Source organism: Eschscholzia californica, unplaced genomic scaffold (genome assembly GCF_041429995.1).
Source record: "Eschscholzia californica isolate CP2 unplaced genomic scaffold, dmEscCali1.0.p SCAF_4, whole genome shotgun sequence".
Taxonomy (NCBI): Eukaryota; Viridiplantae; Streptophyta; class Magnoliopsida; order Ranunculales; family Papaveraceae; genus Eschscholzia; species Eschscholzia californica.
Window position 1 is genome coordinate 53,583,714 of NW_028238461.1, and position 20,055 is coordinate 53,603,768.

General features: G+C 36.2%; 4 protein-coding genes and 2 long non-coding RNA genes across 6 annotated transcripts; 2 read left to right on the top strand and 4 right to left on the bottom strand.

Annotated features, from left to right (window-relative positions):
• Positions 1-1,001: 1,001 nt before the first annotated feature.
• On the bottom strand, positions 1,002-1,605 carry HRD (Integrase-type DNA-binding superfamily protein). The gene has a single exon (XM_086635897.1). The coding sequence runs from the start codon at positions 1,603-1,605 to the stop codon at positions 1,039-1,041; it is 567 nt and encodes a 188-aa protein (XP_086492023.1). The 3' UTR covers positions 1,002-1,038.
• A 3,385-nt stretch (positions 1,606-4,990) lies between these two features.
• On the bottom strand, positions 4,991-7,259 carry LOC147546156 (uncharacterized). Its single transcript, XR_015224101.1, has 5 exons — positions 7,026-7,259; positions 6,528-6,564; positions 6,093-6,147; positions 5,567-5,640; positions 4,991-5,235 (listed from the first exon to the last, which is right to left on the bottom strand). It is a non-coding gene; the product is annotated as an uncharacterized LOC147546156 (long non-coding RNA).
• Positions 7,260-7,612: 353 nt separating this feature from the next.
• On the top strand, positions 7,613-11,469 carry LOC147546157 (RING-H2 finger protein ATL38-like). Its single transcript, XM_086633417.1, has 3 exons — positions 7,613-8,547; positions 8,995-9,092; positions 10,734-11,469. The coding sequence occupies exons 1-3, from the start codon at positions 8,389-8,391 to the stop codon at positions 11,173-11,175; spliced, it is 699 nt and encodes a 232-aa protein (XP_086489543.1). The 5' UTR covers positions 7,613-8,388; the 3' UTR covers positions 11,176-11,469.
• On the bottom strand, positions 7,802-13,210 carry LOC147546158 (uncharacterized). Its single transcript, XR_015223228.1, has 2 exons — positions 12,134-13,210; positions 7,802-11,918 (listed from the first exon to the last, which is right to left on the bottom strand). It is a non-coding gene; the product is annotated as an uncharacterized LOC147546158 (long non-coding RNA).
• Positions 12,384-15,971, top strand: LOC147546159 (uncharacterized). Its single transcript, XM_086633416.1, has 4 exons — positions 12,384-13,110; positions 13,306-13,455; positions 14,428-14,496; positions 15,925-15,971. Exons 1-2 carry the CDS (start codon positions 12,384-12,386, stop codon positions 13,410-13,412), a joined length of 834 nt encoding a protein of 277 aa, XP_086489542.1. The 3' UTR covers positions 13,413-13,455; positions 14,428-14,496; positions 15,925-15,971.
• Positions 15,972-16,524: 553 nt separating this feature from the next.
• On the bottom strand, positions 16,525-19,355 carry LOC147546160 (cytochrome P450 77A1-like). The gene has a single exon (XM_086633415.1). It carries the CDS (start codon positions 18,187-18,189, stop codon positions 16,651-16,653), a length of 1,539 nt encoding a protein of 512 aa, XP_086489541.1. The 5' UTR covers positions 18,190-19,355; the 3' UTR covers positions 16,525-16,650.
• Positions 19,356-20,055: the final 700 nt, after the last annotated feature.

Consider the following 20,055-nt stretch of genomic DNA (forward strand, 5'->3'; position numbering starts at 1 on the left):
TTGATTTTGATTTAGGGTCCTCCATATTCATCATAATTATCTATCACAATCAAAGAATTGTAGAGTGGCCTTCTATTGGTACAATAATATCACTTCTACAATGATTCAGATTATTTGCGACAAATTTTTTCTTGACATTCAGACTCGTATCGTCATTATATTGACAGGGTTGTGAATAGCTTTAAAATGACAAAACAATAAATACAAGAAAACTGATTTTTTCGAGGTCGCATGATTTGTATGTATCGTTGATGTACTAGTTAAGTCGACATAATTCTCAATCAACGACTCTAGATCAATTTTGGCTTAACTGAGAGCACTTAGGTCGATAAAAGAATATGTTTTATTTTCAAACTCTGTCTTTTCCACCCACACAATAATGTGTGAAAAACAAGTAACCAGAAAAAAGTATAACCTCAAATAAACAATCACACATAACACAAGAGATTTATGCGGTCCGATTGGTGAAACTTATTTAACGACGAACAACGACGCGATGATTTTCACTATGATAATAAAACAAGTTACACAAGGGGTTCTGTTTATATAGCCAATTAGCCATGTGAACCATAATCTCGCCCTTGTTTCACCGTGTCTCTCTCTTTCTAGTTCTGAAACTTACATGGATACCCCAAATATTGATAACTGCCTTTACCGAAGCTCTGCCTCGAAGACAACTAGTGACCAGTGCTGCTAAACGGGTTCTCTAAAATTTCGTTTTAGCAGGTCATAAACCGGATTAGATATCGATCTATATTCAAGACTTTTCAACACACAAGAAAAATAATGTTTGTCTCAAACCTTTGAATGTTTGTAGACTGTGTATATTCTTTCTCAGTCGGTAACATAGTCAATATTTATCTTTAACATAAAAATACGATTACACGTAAGCAAACATGTGATTTTTTCTTATTAATCAAAATATATATGACCCATTAGTAGTGTGTGCATGATATATAAAGTGCTTAATTGAATGAATAGAATACAATATTTATCTCTCACTCTCTCTCTATATATATGTTGTATAGTTGAGTTAATCTAGTAAGGATAATCCCACAGAGTTTGATCACCAGGATATTCATTGACAGTTGAATCGAAACGAGGAGGACTAAGCAACATTCCCTCAGCCATGTTCATAAGAACATTAGGCATATCAAACATAAGTTCTTCATCCACAAATTGATCATTCAAAACTTCAGTAGTACTACTACTACTACTATTATTGTTAATCCTTTTTACTGAATTATTATCATTAAGAGAACTACCCACAATACCACCACCATTTAAAGAATCAACAGCAGCACCAGCAGCAGAAGCAGCAGAAGCGGCAGCAGCTTGAATATCACTCGGACAATTTGATAGCGGAGCAGGAAACGAACCGACTAAGTTTGGAAAATTAAGTTCAGCATTAGAACCTTTAAGAGCAAATGCAGCTACATCATAAGCAACAGCAGCCATTTCTGGTGTTGGAAATGTTCCAAGCCATATACGGTTTGGTTTCTTCGGTTCTCGGATTTCAGATACCCATTTTCCGTTACTCCGACGCCTTATTCCACGGTAAGACCGATCGCCGGAAACTGACCCATTTTTATAATTTGAATTCATCTTACTATTTGTGAGTAGTAATGGCGGGAAGAAATAACTAAGCATGCATGGAATGTTGGAATATTAATTAGCTAATAAGGTACTTAAGAAGAATATCTCTATATATATGGGTGTGGAAATGAATTAACGCGTAAAAAAAGTTAATGATAGTTAAGGGTTGAAGTTGGGTAATTAAAATGGAAACCAGTTGATCAGCATAATAAACTGGGATTAGTTCTGAGAAATTGATGAGTTACTCTCTCTTTCTCTTGGTGGTTGTTGTTATTGTGATTGCCAGCTGCTTAATTCTTGATTTTGATTTTTTTTTTTTTCTTTTAAGAAAGAAAGTAACCAATCGGAAATGAAATTAGGTTATCCTGCCGCCAAGGCCAATCTTTGATTCTGTTTTTTTTTTTTTTTGGTTCAGAAAATTTAAGTATTTCAAGAATAAAAGCTAAAAAACGTGTTTGGAATTTTATGAGTTTTATCGTACCCCTGTCCCCCCGGCCATGGAGTTGACCTTGTTCTCTGAATCTCTTACTTAGGAAAGAACTTGGATGGTTGCTGTGGGGCAACAGATTTCATCTGCCCCTAAGGCCTAAACACCTTATTGTTTTTTTTTTTGTGGGGTGTTTTGTGTTTAAATCTTGAATAAATTTGATAAATACCGTAATCGAAGAAATCGACTCTAAAGGCCATGTAAATACCCTTAGGCTATGTTTGACGTGCGGAGATAGCGTAATAGAATATGATTCTCGGGAATCTAAGTTATTGTTCGGCTCATGAAAATGCTGAGGGAATCTTATTCCTCCAGAAATGAGATTTTCTTTGAACGAGTAATAACAAACTCGAGAAGGGGTGGATTTGTGGTTCTCATTCCTCGGAGTGATTTGTTTTAATACTTATAGACAAAATTATTCTTATGTTATAAGAATGTAATTCACATGAATCAAATTTCATTTCTGCACGTCAAACATGACCTTAAAACCATCACAGGAGCATGAAACAATTCTTGCTTTTCCTTACTTATCCTCTAACAAAGTCAACAATGTGTTGAGGAATACTTTCATTGTAACTCATCTATGTAACATTTTTGTTAATAGCACATGTACATACATTGACAGGGTTGTAGGCAGATTGGTTGCGAGTGATGCTTTTTGATTGTTCTGACAACTCTCTTCGTAAAAACTTTTATAAAATTATTTACTTGAATTTTGGATTGGAACGAGATAATATTAAAAAATTTGTAACAAGATGATTATACTTATTAAAATAATAAATCAATTATTTAATGGTAAGTAATAACTTATAACTATCCCTAAAGAAAACGAATTGTTGTAAGGTAACATTTGTATATATATAATTTCAAACCATGTGGAAATACCTTAAAATAGAGGATAGAATATGAAACTTTATGTCCTCAAGTGGACTTAAATAAGTATATCAGTAAAACATCTAATTCAGTCGAACTTGTTTGAACAAAAAAAATAAAAATCAATCGAACTTTACTACTTAAAAACTAAAGATCTATAAGAAAAGATGTACCATAATGTCGGAGTAATCCAAAAGTAGCTAGTAAAATGAAGGTGTCACAAAACACATTGCCCAATCACAAGATGGTAATGAAACACGTCGGGCAAGGATTGCGACACCTAAAAGATGAAGTCTCTTCTTCTCATTTTTTTTTCTCAAATAAATCATTTGTGGATGTTGATGCACTCTACACTCGAATATTATATAATCCACCGACCACAACCTCTTTTTCTATCTTTCTAATGAGTAGGCTTTCCAAATACATTTGTTGAATAAAATCTCAGTTATACATTTTCAAAGAGGGCCGTTGTTAAATCACACGAAAAATAAGATCGACTACATAGCTAATGTTGATGTGACAAATTTTCATTGGATAGATAATTTATCTCTGAACATGATTCATCCTCATCCAACAGAAGTCGCCTACATCAACATTACACCTGTAATTGGTCCCTTTTTCGAACCAATTGGCATTTCTCATAAAAAAATGTCTCATTGAAAGCAATATATTTAGAACATAATCTACTGTATATGGAGGAAGTTAGAAGAAGTATCTGGACCTCCTACTATTGGTTTATGATAATGTATAATTTTATAAATATACACACCATTACCCACCACTCGAATGAGATAAAAGCTTAAGAGGTCAATAATTTTTGTTCCTGAATCCAATAACAAGTGGATGGGTCCCCTATACTCAATTTATTGTGCGCATTAGGGTTCCACACTACTAATGCCTACTTAACTTTATATTTAGTCAAACCCTTTGTTTCGTCAATATTTTGTTTGGATCATTACTAAACCAAATTGGCAAATGCCCATTTGTTTGGAGTTTAAACCACTTTTGGAGTTATGTGAGAAGATATTTTTGTATAATTTTAAAAGGCTTCCACTAATATATTCATTAAAGTTTAAAACAATTTCTTTTTTTTTTTTTTTTTTTTTGAGAATTCGACTACGGTGTACGTTAGTCGTTACAAGGCATTGATGCATCATGGAGATGTAATGAGCACGATAACCGCCTACTTTAAACTGAGAATGAAAGAGGCCTAAAGCCCGACAACGAAGAGGCCTAAAGCCCGACAAATTATTACATTATTCATAGCCTAAATTACATAGGATAAATCTTGATGGCAGCTGCTTCCACCGAGACTCGATCCCACGACCTCATGGTCTTAAGAGGGGTGTCCATCCGTTACACCAAAGGGTGGTGGACAGTTTAAAACAATTTCATGAACCTATAATTTTTTACTTCCTTAATTTCATTACAAAGAAAAAATTAATCTTTAAATAGTTAAAATGTCGGTATGGTGAACTATAGGTTATTCATGACCACGTGTCAAAGTGAGATAATAGATCTACAACACATTCAAATCATTGAATGAGGTTCAACAACACATTCAAATCATAAGCATTCGAAAAAAATTCACGCACCATATCGTTTAAGACAATGACATAGTAAATGGGTCTCAGTTTTCCTGCCTAACATGAGTAACAACCCATGGATACAGGGCCTATACTTATTCTATTTACATTTCACATAACCTCTTGGGTCGATTTCACTCATTTGACATAAAAATTGTCAAAAATTTGTAATGGGTTAAAAGATAAGCAACACTATTGAATATAGGTTGTATTAGGGGTGGGAATCGGGCGGACGCGGACGGGCTCGGGCTACAAAGTGTCGGGCTCGGACGGATCGGGCTCGGATAAGCAGAGCCCGAGGTAGGGAGTCGGGCGGATCGGGCCGGACAAAACACACAATCTAAGTGCCCGTAGCCCGTCCGAGCCCGACTGCCCGAGCGGGTTCCAACGGGCTCGGGCCGGACGGGCTCGGGTATTATTATTAAAAAAAAATAAATAAAAAAAAGAATTTGACTTAATTTCTTTTATAATACAAGTAACTTTACAAAACAAAATTTACAAAAAAAAAAAATAAACAAAGAAATTACATAAATAAAAAAAATAAAATGATATATTCAGATCTCAATCTCTTCATCTACACTTCATCTTCTATGTGGGTTGTTTTAGGGTTCTTTTAATAGATCTTTAACAACCACAACCCAAGCCTCTTCGTCTACTTCATCTTCTATGTTTGGTTTTTTGTTATTCGGATTCCTGGAACACAAAAAATTGAATTAGGTTAACTTCAGACAGGATACATTGGATCAAGAGGTTGACATTTTTCTTTTGCTTAAGACTCACATTTGCCATTTTCTATTGATATTTACACAAAATAGAAATCAAATCCAATAATGATCATAGAAAAAAAAATTTGATGTTAGGTGGACAAGTGGAAGAGCCTTCTCCAAGATTGCAAAGCGTGTCTTGCTTAATAACCCCAACAAGTAGTATTGGTAACTAACTCCTTAACATGGGAGAAACCTGAACAAAATTTTCCATCGAAGAAAATGAATAACTAACAAAAAAGAAATGAGCAACAACAAACCTTAGTTAGTACATGATCGGCACCTGCATAGATCATGGATCTTTGTACATCACCACCTTCAGGTATGGTCTTACCTGGAAAACCAGTAAGGAAGTTTAACCATTAGAATACTAAATATAGAGGAATTACCAACATTCAACATGAAAATTTCATGAATCACAAACTTGAATGTCTATATGAATTTGCATATCAGCACGCAGTAGGCCATTATGATATATTACCGGTTTAGTTGAAGAGAATAATGTTTCTCAAAGAAGCCTGATAAGTCATAGCCTTTATACAATACATCACTGGTATAAGCAGCATATATATATATATATATATATATATATATATATATATATATAAGAAAAGGTAGTCAAGGATCTAAAAGCTATCGAACTTCGTTTACAAATACAAACATTCGAAACCAAAAACAAGATGCACTACTTGGTTTAATAATCTTTTTGCGTAATATTACATTCCGTTACACTTAAAATCACAAGACACTCCTTGCAACAAGGAAAAAAGATTACAAGACACTCACCTTCTTCAGAGGCAAGTTGTTTCCAAGCATTCACCTTCAAAGTTCGAGTGTCTGCCTGAAGATGACAAATGATAGTATGAGATAACATAAAAGAGACGTGCTTATGACTCATATCTCAAAAAACCCCAAGTTAACGAACCTTCTTCGTGTGGGTAAGATTTAAGGCGGGAAAACAAAATCTTTCTTAGTCATATATCAATTTTATGTAATTAAAAATGGGAGACCTCTAGAACAAGTATATGAAAAGATACTAACAACCATCGAGCTTTTCAACATATTGATTGATGGATGTTTGGTCAGCTAGCTAACTCTTAATGGGTGCCTAGCACTTATGGTTTTATTGGAAGTTTGTGAAGTATAGAGAATTACCACCACATTATCCCAAGAGAAAAATGTGATTTTTTTTGTTCTAAGACTGAGATAACAGTAACTTACCCACCATAGTCGAATCAGAGTACCATACCCTATCCATCTGAAGAAGATGAAATAGAAGAAGATGAAATTAGGTGATTAATATTATTACAAGAAAAGGAGCAAAATGATGATGACATAGTTTCTTGAATTAGAAAAGCAGGCAAATATACCTTCATGCTTTCAAAGTAAAGTTTAGTGGTGACTAAAATGACAACAAATATGAGGAAAATGAAGAGTATAAATTAAGCCCTAGCTTCATTACTTTTCTTGGTTCCATTTCTTGTTCCACAACAAACAAACAAATCAAAAAAAAAAAAAAAAAAAAATTCAAGAAATAGAAATTTCGGATCCATTATACCCTTTTCTCTCTCTGATATTTTCCAATAGAACATATTTTCTAAAGCTTTTAATGGAAAATCACAGAGAGATGATGATGTGAAGAACAGAGACTTCGACCATAAGTAATCATAACCATAGTCTTTAATGGAAAATCACAGAGAGATGATGATGTATACTAACCATATTGAGAGGCTTCGACCAACAGTAGATGAAGGAATGTAGACTTCGACCAACAGTAGAAGAAAGAGAGACTTCGACCAAAGTGTTTAACCCTAGAAGTGTTCTTTAATGGAGATACTAGAGAGAGATAATGGTTTGAGGCTGAAAGAGAGAGAGAGAGGGGCGGAAAGAGAGAGAGAGAGCGGCGGAAGAGAGAGAGATGATAGGGTTTCGGTGAGACTTAAGAGGCATTAGGGTTTTTACCTGAGAAACGAGGGGTATATATAGCTGGTCGGACGGGCCGGGCTTCGGACGGGCTTAACGGGCCGGGCTTCGGACGGGCTTAACGGGCCGGGCTTCGGACGGGCTTAACGGGCCGGGACTCGGAATTGAGAACCTGTCCGAGTCCCGGCCCAATTAGCCCGATATTTCGGGCCGGGTTAGCCCGGCTCGGGGCTGCTTCGGTCATCGGTCTCCCACGGTTCGGGCCGAACGGGCCGGATCGCGGGTTTCCGGACCGTTTTCCCAGCCCTAGGTTGTATGGCAGTGACATACTATATTGCATTTATAAGTATCTATTAATCACAAATAAGATCACTTATAAGGTTGTCCGATCGGACCATGTCACAGGACGTACCCTTGACCTATCCGAACTTGAACAAGTTAGGTCGTGGGCCATTTCTACCGTGTCTAACCGGGTCGGGACCATACTAGGAGGAGGATGATAACGTCAGGAAGCATCAGCGTAGTAATGAAGCACACTCACTCTCTACCTAGTGTTCGTTTCTCATCCTCCATTTTGGTTTTGTTTGTTGATCTAATCAAAATTAAAATGTGGGAGTAAAAAAAATAAAAACCCATATAATCAGGAGGATACAAATAAATTCTTATTCCTATATCTGTCTTGTGTTCGATTTCCCCATCTCGAGTTTTCCCCCAAATCAATCTATCTTTTACTATTTCCTAACTTCATGTCTCCTTATTCTCTAACTATTCCGATTATCACGCACCCAAAAATCAGATAAAAAAAAATATGATTTGAAGAAATGGGGATCATTTTTTGAACTGTTTAAGAGTTCAAATCTTGAGTAATTTCATCTCCCCATAGATTGTCTTGATGGGTTTTTCCTAGAACAGATTTATTCTGCTGCTTGTGTCACTACTAGTACTACTGATTGTTTGGGTGAGTTTTTGAATCATGGGGATTTACTCTATTGTATAGGATTGATTTAGTTCTAGGGTTTTTGAATTAGGGTTTGAAGAAGGAAGATTGATTAAGGGTGGGAGAAAGTGATTGATTATGAGGTGGGTTTGATTTTTTCTTTTCTGGGTGTGTTTTTTTTTAAATTGGTGGAAGAAGAGAGAGAGAGAGAGAGAGAGAAAGATGATTACTTCAGGAATTAACTTGGTGATGACAGTAATTGGATTTGCTGTTAGTACGATGTTCATCGTATTCGTTTGTACTAGACTCATTTGTGCTAGAATTCAATTGAATGCTGCTAGACGATCATTTCCTACAGCTACTAGATCTGATCTCAGTATGGTATTACTTCTTCCTTCTTCTTCTTCTTCTACCAATTGGTTCCTCATTAACCCTAATTTCTTTACTTTTTTGATACCATGGGTTTGTTGTTATCTTTTACAGTGTTTCTAGGTTTCAGTATTTTGGATTCTCATATGTGAACCATTGTTTCATTATAGAATTCGATTCGAAATGAATTAGTATTAGCACTTGATTCATTTAGTAATATGTTATTTTCCCAAATGCATCATTTGATTCATTTACCACTCTTATCTACTTCTCTTTTAAGTCCTAATTGTGGATTCAAAATGAACTATTACATTTCACTATATCTACCTAAATTTGTCTCTTGGTTTTTTTTTTTCGATCTTTACATTCTCACTGTGTTATCTACTTATATGTCATACTCATATGGAGGTCTAATAGTTTAGTATATGCGTAATGTCGTTTCTTGGTTTTGTTGAACAGCTAGAGCGCGGGCTTCATGGATTGGAGCCTTTTGTTATAGCCAAGTTTCCTACAAAGAAATTCAGCGACGAATATTTCCCTCCTGGTGGTGATTCTCAGTAAGTGTTCTTCTCCTTTAAGTCTGCTAGAGCTAGACAAAAACCATACTTAGATCACTACAAAGTAGAAATAGCTTTTCAAACGTTAACCCTCTTGAGCCCAATGCCTAATTGGTTCTTCCGCTCGGTGACAAGGGGAGTAGGAAGATGTAGAGGACCACTGAGTAACTGACCGAGGGAAACCATTATAGTTCCTAAACTTTGAGCTAGACAGCTAGTTTACCTCTCCGCCAATGGCTTTCACATTAGAGTTCCAGTCCAGGGACCTTCTTCTGGAAGGGCGATCCTCTGTGCTTAGTAGCCGAAAGATACGTTATTTGACTTCGGAGTGAGTGGCTGTCTAGTCACCTACCTTTTGTTGTTGTGATAATTAAACTTAGTACACTACCTTTGTCTCTTTGTTTTTAACCACCCATTTGTGAACATCGAAGACAACAGGAAGTGGTATCCGTCAAGTACTTCCCATGCACAGGAATTGCTTCACGTGGGAACTGTTGTTGTGTACTTGTAAGTTCAGTCTTTTATTGGAATTGCACTATAGATCCATTCCTTTGCCATCCCATACGAAATTCAAAGAAGAGGACACACGACGCACATTGTTGTTTGGGATTTCTACTAGGAAGCAATTCAAAGTTTAATCTATGTTGGTTCTTTTTGTCCTCATCTCATATGCTTTTATTTTTGGGACACAGGATATCTGTTTTTCTTCCTCGTGAAAATAAGTATAACACGTTCTACGATATTTTGGAATAACGCATTTCTATGAGTTTTTTTTTCGCTCTCAAATTTGGAGCGCTCTCTATCTGTACTCATTGCGGAACTTCTCTACATATATGCCTTGGAATGCGAAAATCTAGAATCTTTATCAGCTATCCCAATTTTTTTTTTTTGTTGAACATCAGCTATCCCAATTGTTAGAAGATTATATTTACACTGCCATAAGAACTAATAAGTCGATTTATCTTTTTTTTTTTTAGTGTACCGAAATGAAAAAAGGTAGACATGTGTAAGTTTCTTGGTATGTGTATCGACCTAAAACACCATCTGAACCTTCGCTCTTGCATAACAACAGTCTTCTTATTGCTTGTACTAGTACCTCACCTTCCAATTGCAACACACTTGCTACCTCCATCCATGGTTTGCTTGGATGACATTGACATCTGAAACTATTTCAATTCAAATAATTTAAACGACTGATCTTTCTAGAAATAAAGGGGCTTTCTGCTCGGTGCTCAAATATGCTTTTCTGATAACAACTGAATCATTTAATTTACAAATCTTCAAACAAGTTATCCTTGCTAGACTATATCGTATTTTATATTTTTACAGCACGGGGTTGATATAGTAGCTGCATTTTCTTGCTTCTCTTCATAGATGGTGTTTGTTTTTAACTGCTTCGCGTGTCTGACTCATGGGTGGCTGATTTTGGATCCATTTGAGAAAGACATAAAATAAGTCCGACTTAAGAGCCAATGGTTTGAAATAACTTGAAATGACTATTGAGCTTGTGACAAATAAGTCAGACTCAGGCGAGTTCGATCCACACTATAAAAACCCAAGCACCACCCTAGTCATGATTGTTTGAGTCATTCAGCTCGCTTGTTTGTAGTGGTAATTGGATTGTTTTTGTTTATCTCGCAGGTGCACAGTCTGCCTTGCCGAATACCAAGAGAAAGACATGATACGTATCCTTCCATACTGTGGTCACTTCTTTCATGTTACATGTATCGACATATGGCTACAACAGCATACTACATGCCCGGTTTGCCGGATTTCTCTCCGTGATTCTCCACAGAGAAAACGTTCAATGCAACCTCTTTTCTCATCAGCCACCCGACCAACTCATACTGATAATTCTCTAGTCTCGGATTCTTATCACTACTTCTGTACAAGCCAGAGTTACTCTTCAAGATCCACCGATAGCCCTAGGATGGAAACTATTCAGGAAGATCAATTGACAGCAGAGCTCGATGCAGCAGAAGTTGGGGATAGTATTTCAATGCAGACTGATGGGGCTCTCAAGAATACTTTTCAAGAATCTACAGACAAAAAGGTTGAAACTCCCTCAATCTCATCATATTAGCTCTTCTATTCATGGTATCCAAGCTGCATTTTTTCTTCCATTGAAACTTCCAAACCATGAGTCATCAGCATCAGCATGAGCAGATCCATCAACAGAGGAAGTTCACTCAAAAGTCAGAACAGTCGGATAAGAAGCTGATTTAAGTTTTTCTTGTGGCTTTGATGTACATATCACAATTTATGTGGTTTAAACTGGCTTCTGACTTCTGAGAAGTTTTGTTAGCTTAAGCTGTAAACCAAGGCGTTGAAATCATGGCAGGTTTAGTTAATGATATTGCTCTTCCATTTCAACTTCGATTATTTTTCTCTGTTTTTCTGCCAATTCGCCACAGAGGTGATCTGGCACCGCCCGTGTCCTGCCAAGGGTCCAGCATGTGTCACCTTAAAATCTAGATTCAGTTGATTCCAAAGCTTTAGAAATATTATACTTACTCTCTATGTTGTCGAATGCGCTCCTATGCGACTCCTGCGCGAGCAAGGCGCAAGCTGAGCATGGGAATCGACGTGCAGCAAGTCGACTTCCCCTTATTTCCTGGGTCTCACTTTGTCGTGTCTAGCAGTCTAGGCAAGGCGATAGCCTCATCGCCTAGCATAATAGAACATAGCTTAGTTTCGCTAGTGAAATTGGTCGGTTTTTCATGTGAAAATTGTCTATAGTAGTTAGTGATTTTTTTTGGAAGTCGACTACGATCTACGTATGTCGTTACATTTGGCAATACATCAAAGATGTGATACGCTCAATAACTGCCCACTCAAATTGAAACAAGACCGGGCCTATAGCCCAACAAGACAATGGCCTAAAGCCCAACTACATTATTTACACCCTAATAATCCCAAATCAAATAACCAAAAATTCCACCTTCTCTGGTGGAATCTTTACATTATTTACACCTGAGACTCCAGGGATTTCTGGAGTTTATGTCAACACCTTGGAACCACTTGGACTACCAACTGTTGACGTAGTTAGTGATTATTACTTTTACAATATCAGCCCAAGGAAATTGATCAAGAAGAAAGGATTAAAGCTAAAATTGTTGACTTTAATCCACAAAGTAGAATAGAAAAATATTCTTTAAGCAGAGGAAAAGTAGATTCCTCTGTTTTCACACTTTTCATTGTTCTTGTTTATCTCTTTAATCATCAAGAACAATCAATCTCTAAACTTCTTCTCTTCAGTTCAAGATTGTACCTAGAAACAGAAAAAAGAAAATGAAGATACTGAAGAACTACTCCAATCTTATGCAGTTTTATCTCCTAATTCTCATACTTGTTGTCTTCTTCCCATTAGTAACTCAAACCACTTCCACAAGCTTCTGTGGTAAAATCAGAATTCAATCTCCTTTCTCTCTCCAAAACTCCATTAATGAATCTTCTTCTCCTCTAAACAAAATGCTTCTCTGTAAATCTGAAAAGGTTTACTTCAGAACCTCTCTTGGTCTGTTTCTAATCTCTTCAATTGATTACAAAACCAAAACACTAACTCTATCTCACAATACTTGTTCATCTTCACTTCACTTTGTCTCTCCAACCCTTCTCTCAGCTGGTTTCCCTTCTTCTCCTTCAGCACCCAACTCTCTTCTACTCTTTAACTGCTTGAATCAAACAAAACCCATGTCTTCATTTTCAGAAAATTGCACTAGATTTACTGGTTGCAGAGATCTACCTAAATCTCTGAAAAACCCATCTTCTTGCTGGATTGTTGATGATGCAGAGAAGTTAGAAATGGGTTTTGATCCAAAAGATCTAAACTGCTCACATTACGGTAGAATCTATAAAAATCCTTCTTCCTCCAATTCAATTGATGAAAAATATGAATTGGGTACAAGAATCTCATTTGATATTCCTGATCATATACCAAATATTTGTGATGAATGTACAAAACCAGAAGGCAACTGTGGAATTGGGCTAAGATGTATTTGCCATCCTAAAGAGTGTAGTAAGTTCTATACAATCTTCAGATTAAAGTTCTTTATTTTATTAGTTTTTTCGGTAGATTTCGACTAGTAAACTTCGAAAAAAATCAGATTCAAATGCCTAAAGAAAAAACGTATACTACCTAATATTTTATGGTTTTCTTGTTCTTAATTATTCACATGAAAGTCATTATCTTTCCTTTTTGTGATTAATGCAGAAGACAAGGTGATATCAAGAGGTGCATCAATTGACCATTTTATTTATCTTCACTTTATGTGTTTATTAGCAATTATAGTAGCTTGGTTTATGTTGAAAGAATTTTGAGTGGGGTTTTTTTAAAGAAATTACCACATGAACTCCAATTAGGGTCCGTTTGATACGTTACAATATGTGAGTAAGAAAATCAAGTTTTTTCTTATGGGAAAGAAATCAACTTTCTTTCACATTAGAATTTCAAATAAAAGTGTTTGGTAGGGTGTAGTAAAACTCTAGAGTGCCTATAAAAAATGACATAATTAATTAAACTCTTTAGGGTGCCTTCAGAGAAGCCATTCTTCTTCCCAAATCGATTACAGGGGAATGAAACTCTTTTTTTTAGAGAGAGAGAATGGAACTCCTGACCCTAAATAAATTATATAACCCATTCCAAGCAAAATCAAGAACAAATCTGCCATGCCTGAAACATGATTGCTTTATAGATTCGTCGTTGATGTGGTACAATCTCTTTAACAACTTCAATACCATCTTTACACTTTAACCAAAACAAGGAAAAAAATAGGGAAATTTATGATTATGAGTTCAGCAGAAATTTTATCTTCACAACCTAAATATCATCTTTCATCTTTCTTGAACATCATAAATTCAACCACAATCTTCCATGAAATTCAATTTAGATACTTCAATATCACCTTCAATATGATGTTCCATGGAAAATCATCTTTATAGATCCAATCACGATCATCTCATTTTTTTCCTTTCCATCTTCATAACTTCAATATCATTTTCTATATTTATTCACTTCCATCTTTTAGTACTAGCTTACATCCTAGGGTTCTTCTAGTTGATTCAGAGAGAGATTAGGGGAGTTTCGTTGGGAGTGGATATTGAGATAAAGTCTCGGGATTTAGATGAGAGAGAGCGCGTTTTACTACGGGAGTGGGTGAGAAATGCCTTTTACCACCTTTTTGGTGGTAAAATAAAACACCCATTTTTCCCATCTTTTTTGCCAATGAGAAATGGGTTTTCTTACCTTTGAGTGCAATCAAACAACGGAATTTCAACTTTCTCGCGAAAACGACTTTCTCAGCCATGTTTTCTCATGTATCAAACAGACCCTTAGTTGCTTAGAGAAAAGTGTATCTCATGAATTTCTCTTTTCACAATTTTAGTTTGGGAGGAAATGGAAAAGGCCGGGAATAAAGAAAATTTTCCGAGAAATAAATTCTTGAGGGAATCCAGATTTTTTTGAAAATTCTCCGGTGAATAAATTTTTATGGGGAATACAGAATACATTTTTTTTCAAAGTTCTCCTCCATCTCATCTGTTCTCTCTGTCACTTCATCTTCTCGACACCTCATCATCTTCTCCGGTGAAAGTCGCCGGCCGACCAATTTTCCGGCCGGCGAACTTCAAACATAAAAAAAAAAAAAAAAAAAAAAAAAAAAAAACTTTTTTTAAAATTTTCTCTCTCCTCTCTCTCTCTCTCATTTTTTTTTTCTTTTCTCTCTCTCTAGAACAGATCTAGAGAGAGATGTCTTGATCTAAATTTTTTCTTTGAATGAAAACCCTCTCAATCTGAATCTGATGTATTTTAGTTCCAGCTGATCATATAACAGACAAACGAATTTGTCATCTCTTCTTCTTCTTTTTCCTGCCCCTTTCTCTCTCTACTCTCGAGATGAAGGTTAATCGGATCGATCGATCGGCGATTGCCATGGGAGCAAGATCAAGAACAGTTTCTTCGACCTCTCTTCTTTTGTTTCTATCAGTTTTCTTCTTACAGGTATGAAATCGGATCATACTTTAGTAATCTTTCTTTAATTCTTTATATGATTCTCAATTTGTCATGACTGTGAAATTATTTTCTGATGTTATATGAAAATTAGGGTTCCAGAACTGATTAAATTGTTTGATGCCACTAATTCTTGAGTACTTCCATTTTAAGTTGCCACCGATTTCCATTTTTATCAGAGCTAGGAGAAATCGTCACTCCTAATCTGGCAATGTGTCCAGTTACTACACTCTTGCTATTCAGTTCAAGTCCTGATGCTAGATTTCTAAGTCATTCGTTCAAATGATTTCTCATCTTTTCTGTTATCACACTTCTAATCCACTCATATTATATCTCATCTATATGCCTCTATCATTTAAACCTTAGAAGTGAGAGTTCTCAGTTCTAGTTCCTAGAATCCATAATTTATTTGGATAGTGTTATTTACCCCTTAGTTCTCAACTAGATAAAATGCATTCGATTATAATGTTTTCAGCAAGGATATGCTTTTGTTTTTCGTCACTCCTTAAAGTATTATATCTCACAATTTGCTAATGCAGGTGATGTTCTCTGTCACAATTTGCTAGAAAGACCTTCTCTCTCTAGAAGATCTAGAGAGAGAGAGAAAAGAAAAAAAAAAATTAGAGAGAGAGAAAATTTAATTTAATTTTTTTTATGTTTGAAGGTCGTCGGCCGGAAAATTGGCCGGCCGACGACTTTCGCTGGAGAAGATGATGAGGTGTCGAGAAGATAAGTGGCAGAGAGAGGTGATGAGATGGAGGAGCCTTTTTTTATAGCATCTTCTAAAATTAGAAGCCCCTTAGCAATAAAAAGAAACATAAAAAGTTGCATGTAACTTTAGTTTCTGATTTTCTAATTATTTGAGTCCTAAATGATGACACATTATATTGGGCTTGGATATGCCGAATGGGCTCAAAACTGCAAGTTAACCCGATTGTCAAAGGATTTAGGGACTCTCGAATCCCCATAAGCCTCACAAGGTGAAGACATAGTTTCGTCGAAGGCTTTAGCAAACTACCCAGACACCCTTACCCTATCACTTGACTCGCGGGCCGAATACAGTGGTCCATATATAGAACTTTTCCCATTTTGGGGCTTGGCTTTATGGACTAACCTTCAAAAAGAAAGCCCAAATGAATAGATGGACCTGAGCCTACCATGTCTGGTGGCATTAGGACTTATCTCTGGAACACATGGTAAACCTAAATTGCATTGAATGGGGTGGTGACTGGTTGTAGAGTTGTAGTTGTGTTTGGCATGAAATCAATGTTTGTAGGGAAGGACACACTACCTTAGAATTGAAAGTGGTAGGTGGTACCACAGTCTTAGAGGAGCCATTATTAAATAAAAGGTCTAAAATCCCAATTTATATTTTATAATATTAAGAAAAGTTAAAATAAACAAATTTAATTATCTAAACTTCAATTTGTAGTGTGGATAAGATTCAGTGCCATTGATATTTCAAGTCATTTTACAAACCTCATTAAAAAAAAAAGTAATAAGATTAAGCAACAACTTAATAGCTGAAATGAAACTTTTACTAATTACTAACTATGCCCTTGGTTTGATGTTAGCAATGAGAGGTTTTTCCATCACAACTGTGAACTCTAATTTCTCAGTGAAGTCTATTGTCTCCAATGAGCTCCATTCAAAAGCCTGAACCAACCTAGCTAATATCAAGTTTATATGGAGCATACCCATACCTAAACCCGGACATATTCTCCTACCAACTCCGAACGGCATCATCTTTACCTCTTTTACTCCTGTTAAGTCCGCATCTTCTTTACCCGACAAGAACCTATCCGGGTTAAACTCCTTTGGGTCTGACCAATTCTTCGGGTCCTCAGCTATAGCCGGTAAGAAAAACTCCACATTCACGTCTGTCGGTATATCATAACCCGCTAACTTCATCGGTTCGGTCACCGAATGAGTAAGAGTAAAATATGTAGGAGGGTGTTTTCGTAATAATTCTTTGCTAAATGCATTAAGGTACTCTAGTTTTGGTATATCAGATTCGTCTACCTTCCGACTTCCGACGGTCGAAGTTATCTCTTCGTATAGTTTTCTTTGAATTTCAGGATTTTGGATTAGACGGGCAATGCCCCATTCTACTGCGGTTGCTGTTGTGTCCGTGCCACCATTCAGAAACTCAGAACATAATGTGACAAGTTCTCCATCTGTCATGGACGATTTTCGCCCTTCGATTTTTAGTTCAAAAAGGGTATCAAGGTAAGAAAATTTTGCTTCCGTTTTATCGAATTCCGGGTTATCAAACACCAATCGACGATTCTTTATAAACGGAACTAGAGTTTTTAGTTGTTCTTCTCTTACTTTCTTGACTAGTTTTCGTTGTTTCCAGTAAATCGGAGCTAGAATCGGTAGAAAATCATCTAATCTTGGACTCAGTATAATCAATACAGTTTTCATAATCTGATCGATTTTTTCAATTGTCTCGCTTTCGTCAATTTGAACACCAAAACACAACGAGACTAGAATGCAAAATACTGCAAACCGAACATTTTTAAGAACCGACACCGACCCATGAGTTGACTCGGCTTCAGTTTTGAATCGGTCGATAAGTCGGTCCATTGCTTTAAGTCGGACACTAGAGAAACCCTTCACCCGAGTTGTACTGAGCATTTCCTGAACCAAGTTACGCCTGAGAGACCGCCAAAACGGGCCGTAATCGGCCGAGTTGACACTGAACTTGTTGGAGCTAAAAATGGATCGGGTTGCATTTTCTTCGGGTCGGTTAGCAAAAACTAGACCTTTGTCTATAAGTGCTTCGTGGGCTAATTTAGGTGTGGATATGATGATTAGGGTTCGGGTACCCATTTTCAAAGTGAATATGGGTCCATATTTTGGTAGCAAATCTCTTACATATTCAAAGAACATTTTCTTTGATTTAGAGAATTGGAAGAGGTTACCGACAACCGGCCATCCAGGTGGTCCTGGTGGAAGGTTCAGTTGCTTAGATTTAGGTTTCCAAAATAAGAAGAAGAAGAAGAAAAATGTTGATACAGAGAAAACTACTCCAGTCAAGTATAGATGGTAGTTGGAAAAGAGATGAGAAGATAGAGAAGAAGCCATTGGTTTAGTGAGAGAAAAAGAATCATAAAGTGAAAGATAAGGAGAAAGGTTGATACATATATAAGGAGAGAGAGAGAGAGAGATAGAATTAATAAGGGTGATCAAGATTGGGTGACAAATATAGGTGGGGAGATACTCAATTACTTTTTTATCTACCTGATAGGACTTATACAGTTAAACATTCATAAGGAAAGTGATTGTCTACACTAAAATTGGAAAGAGAAAATACAATATCCCCCTTATGGAATCAAGAGCAACTCCAACCTCAGCGGTCTTGGAGTCTAGAACGGTTATGTTGGGGAACTTCAACCAGCCCTAAAGTAAGGGCAAGCTGAGCTTGGACTTCCCGACTGAGATTGGAGATGATCCAAGGCATTGAATTTTCGAGAAATGCACAACCGATATCTTTCGACTCAAAATCTATAAGATGTGACATCAATTCCAACGGTAGATGCATCTCATTTCTTTTAGTATTTCCAACAGATCGTTCAACTAAGTAATCGCAGAGTATAGATTTACCCTCAACAAAATTTGGCACGCCCATTAAAAAGTCGTGGCTAAACTTTTGAGAACCGACCTACAAAGTTAGGCACGACATAACATGTCTGAAAACTCCTTACATATAGAGAAAGACAATTATTTGTGATTTTAACAGGTGATTAATATGATACTCTTTTGGTAGGACACTTTATTTAGGGTTGCAATAAAGAAGGTCTTTAGAAACAAGGACCCATATTGAATAGTGATCAACACACCTGTCCTTTTTCTCCTTTTAGGACCATAAAATATTCTAGGTTTTCATATGGAGCAAAGTCTAAAGAATACTTTCTCTACGATGGGTAGAACGTGACTCACTTTGGGAGTAAAGTTTGTGAAATTGCCACCTAAAAGAGCTCTTCAAATTTAATAGTAGTTAGGTTGGGTCCTTTAGATTTGCCAACTGCCAAGAAATGGGCAAAACAATCAATGCATTTATTTGCTATCTGATCTGAGTAATATATCTTGTTACCTATCCCAAAGTTAAATAGACTAGTGTCTAGTTGATGTTGTTGAGAGAGTTAACTTCACTACCTAAGAGTTGAGCTAGGAACATATTTTTTTTTTTTTAAATTTAATTGTCAAAAACGTGTCCGATATATATCCGAACATTGAATCAAGGACTATTTTAGAATGGATTATGGCCGGTTTGTTTGTTTGTTTGTCTGTCAATGTTTAATGTAGTTCCCATGACCGATTATGTGTTTATCCCATTCTAATATTACTTAATATACCTCGAAGAAACTGACTAATCCTAATTCAACGGAAAATGGAAAGGAGAAGAGAGTATGAGTAAATTTAACGAATAATCTAAAATCACGGAGTGTACCTCAATTGCAAATATACATCTTTGGATCAACCAAAATCTAATTCGATAAAAAGGAAAGACAACCACAACCTCCATTTAGGGAGCTGATGGTTATGACAATTCAACATTTGTAAAAAGTTATCAAACTCATTTTCTCAGACCTCAGTCATATATATTGATGGGCACAACTGATTAAATATATGAGATATAAAGTAAATGAGTTTCAAAAAAACTGTGCTACAATTTTCACAGGAGTCAATATCCATATATAAACACACAAGGAGGGTTGATCTCGAAAGCATTAAATCAAAACAATTATGTATATCAGTTTTAACTATAGATTAAAGAGAGTTACCCACTGACATGAAATTCATCACACTTTATAAATGTTGGAAAAACCTTGTGTGCTTATATAACTTCCCAATTTTCAATTCTTCTAAACTGGCAAAACCCATAGCCTCTAAGGTGTCCAAAAGCCCAAGGTGAAGTTATACATAAATTGGTTGGGCTTAGCAAACTAT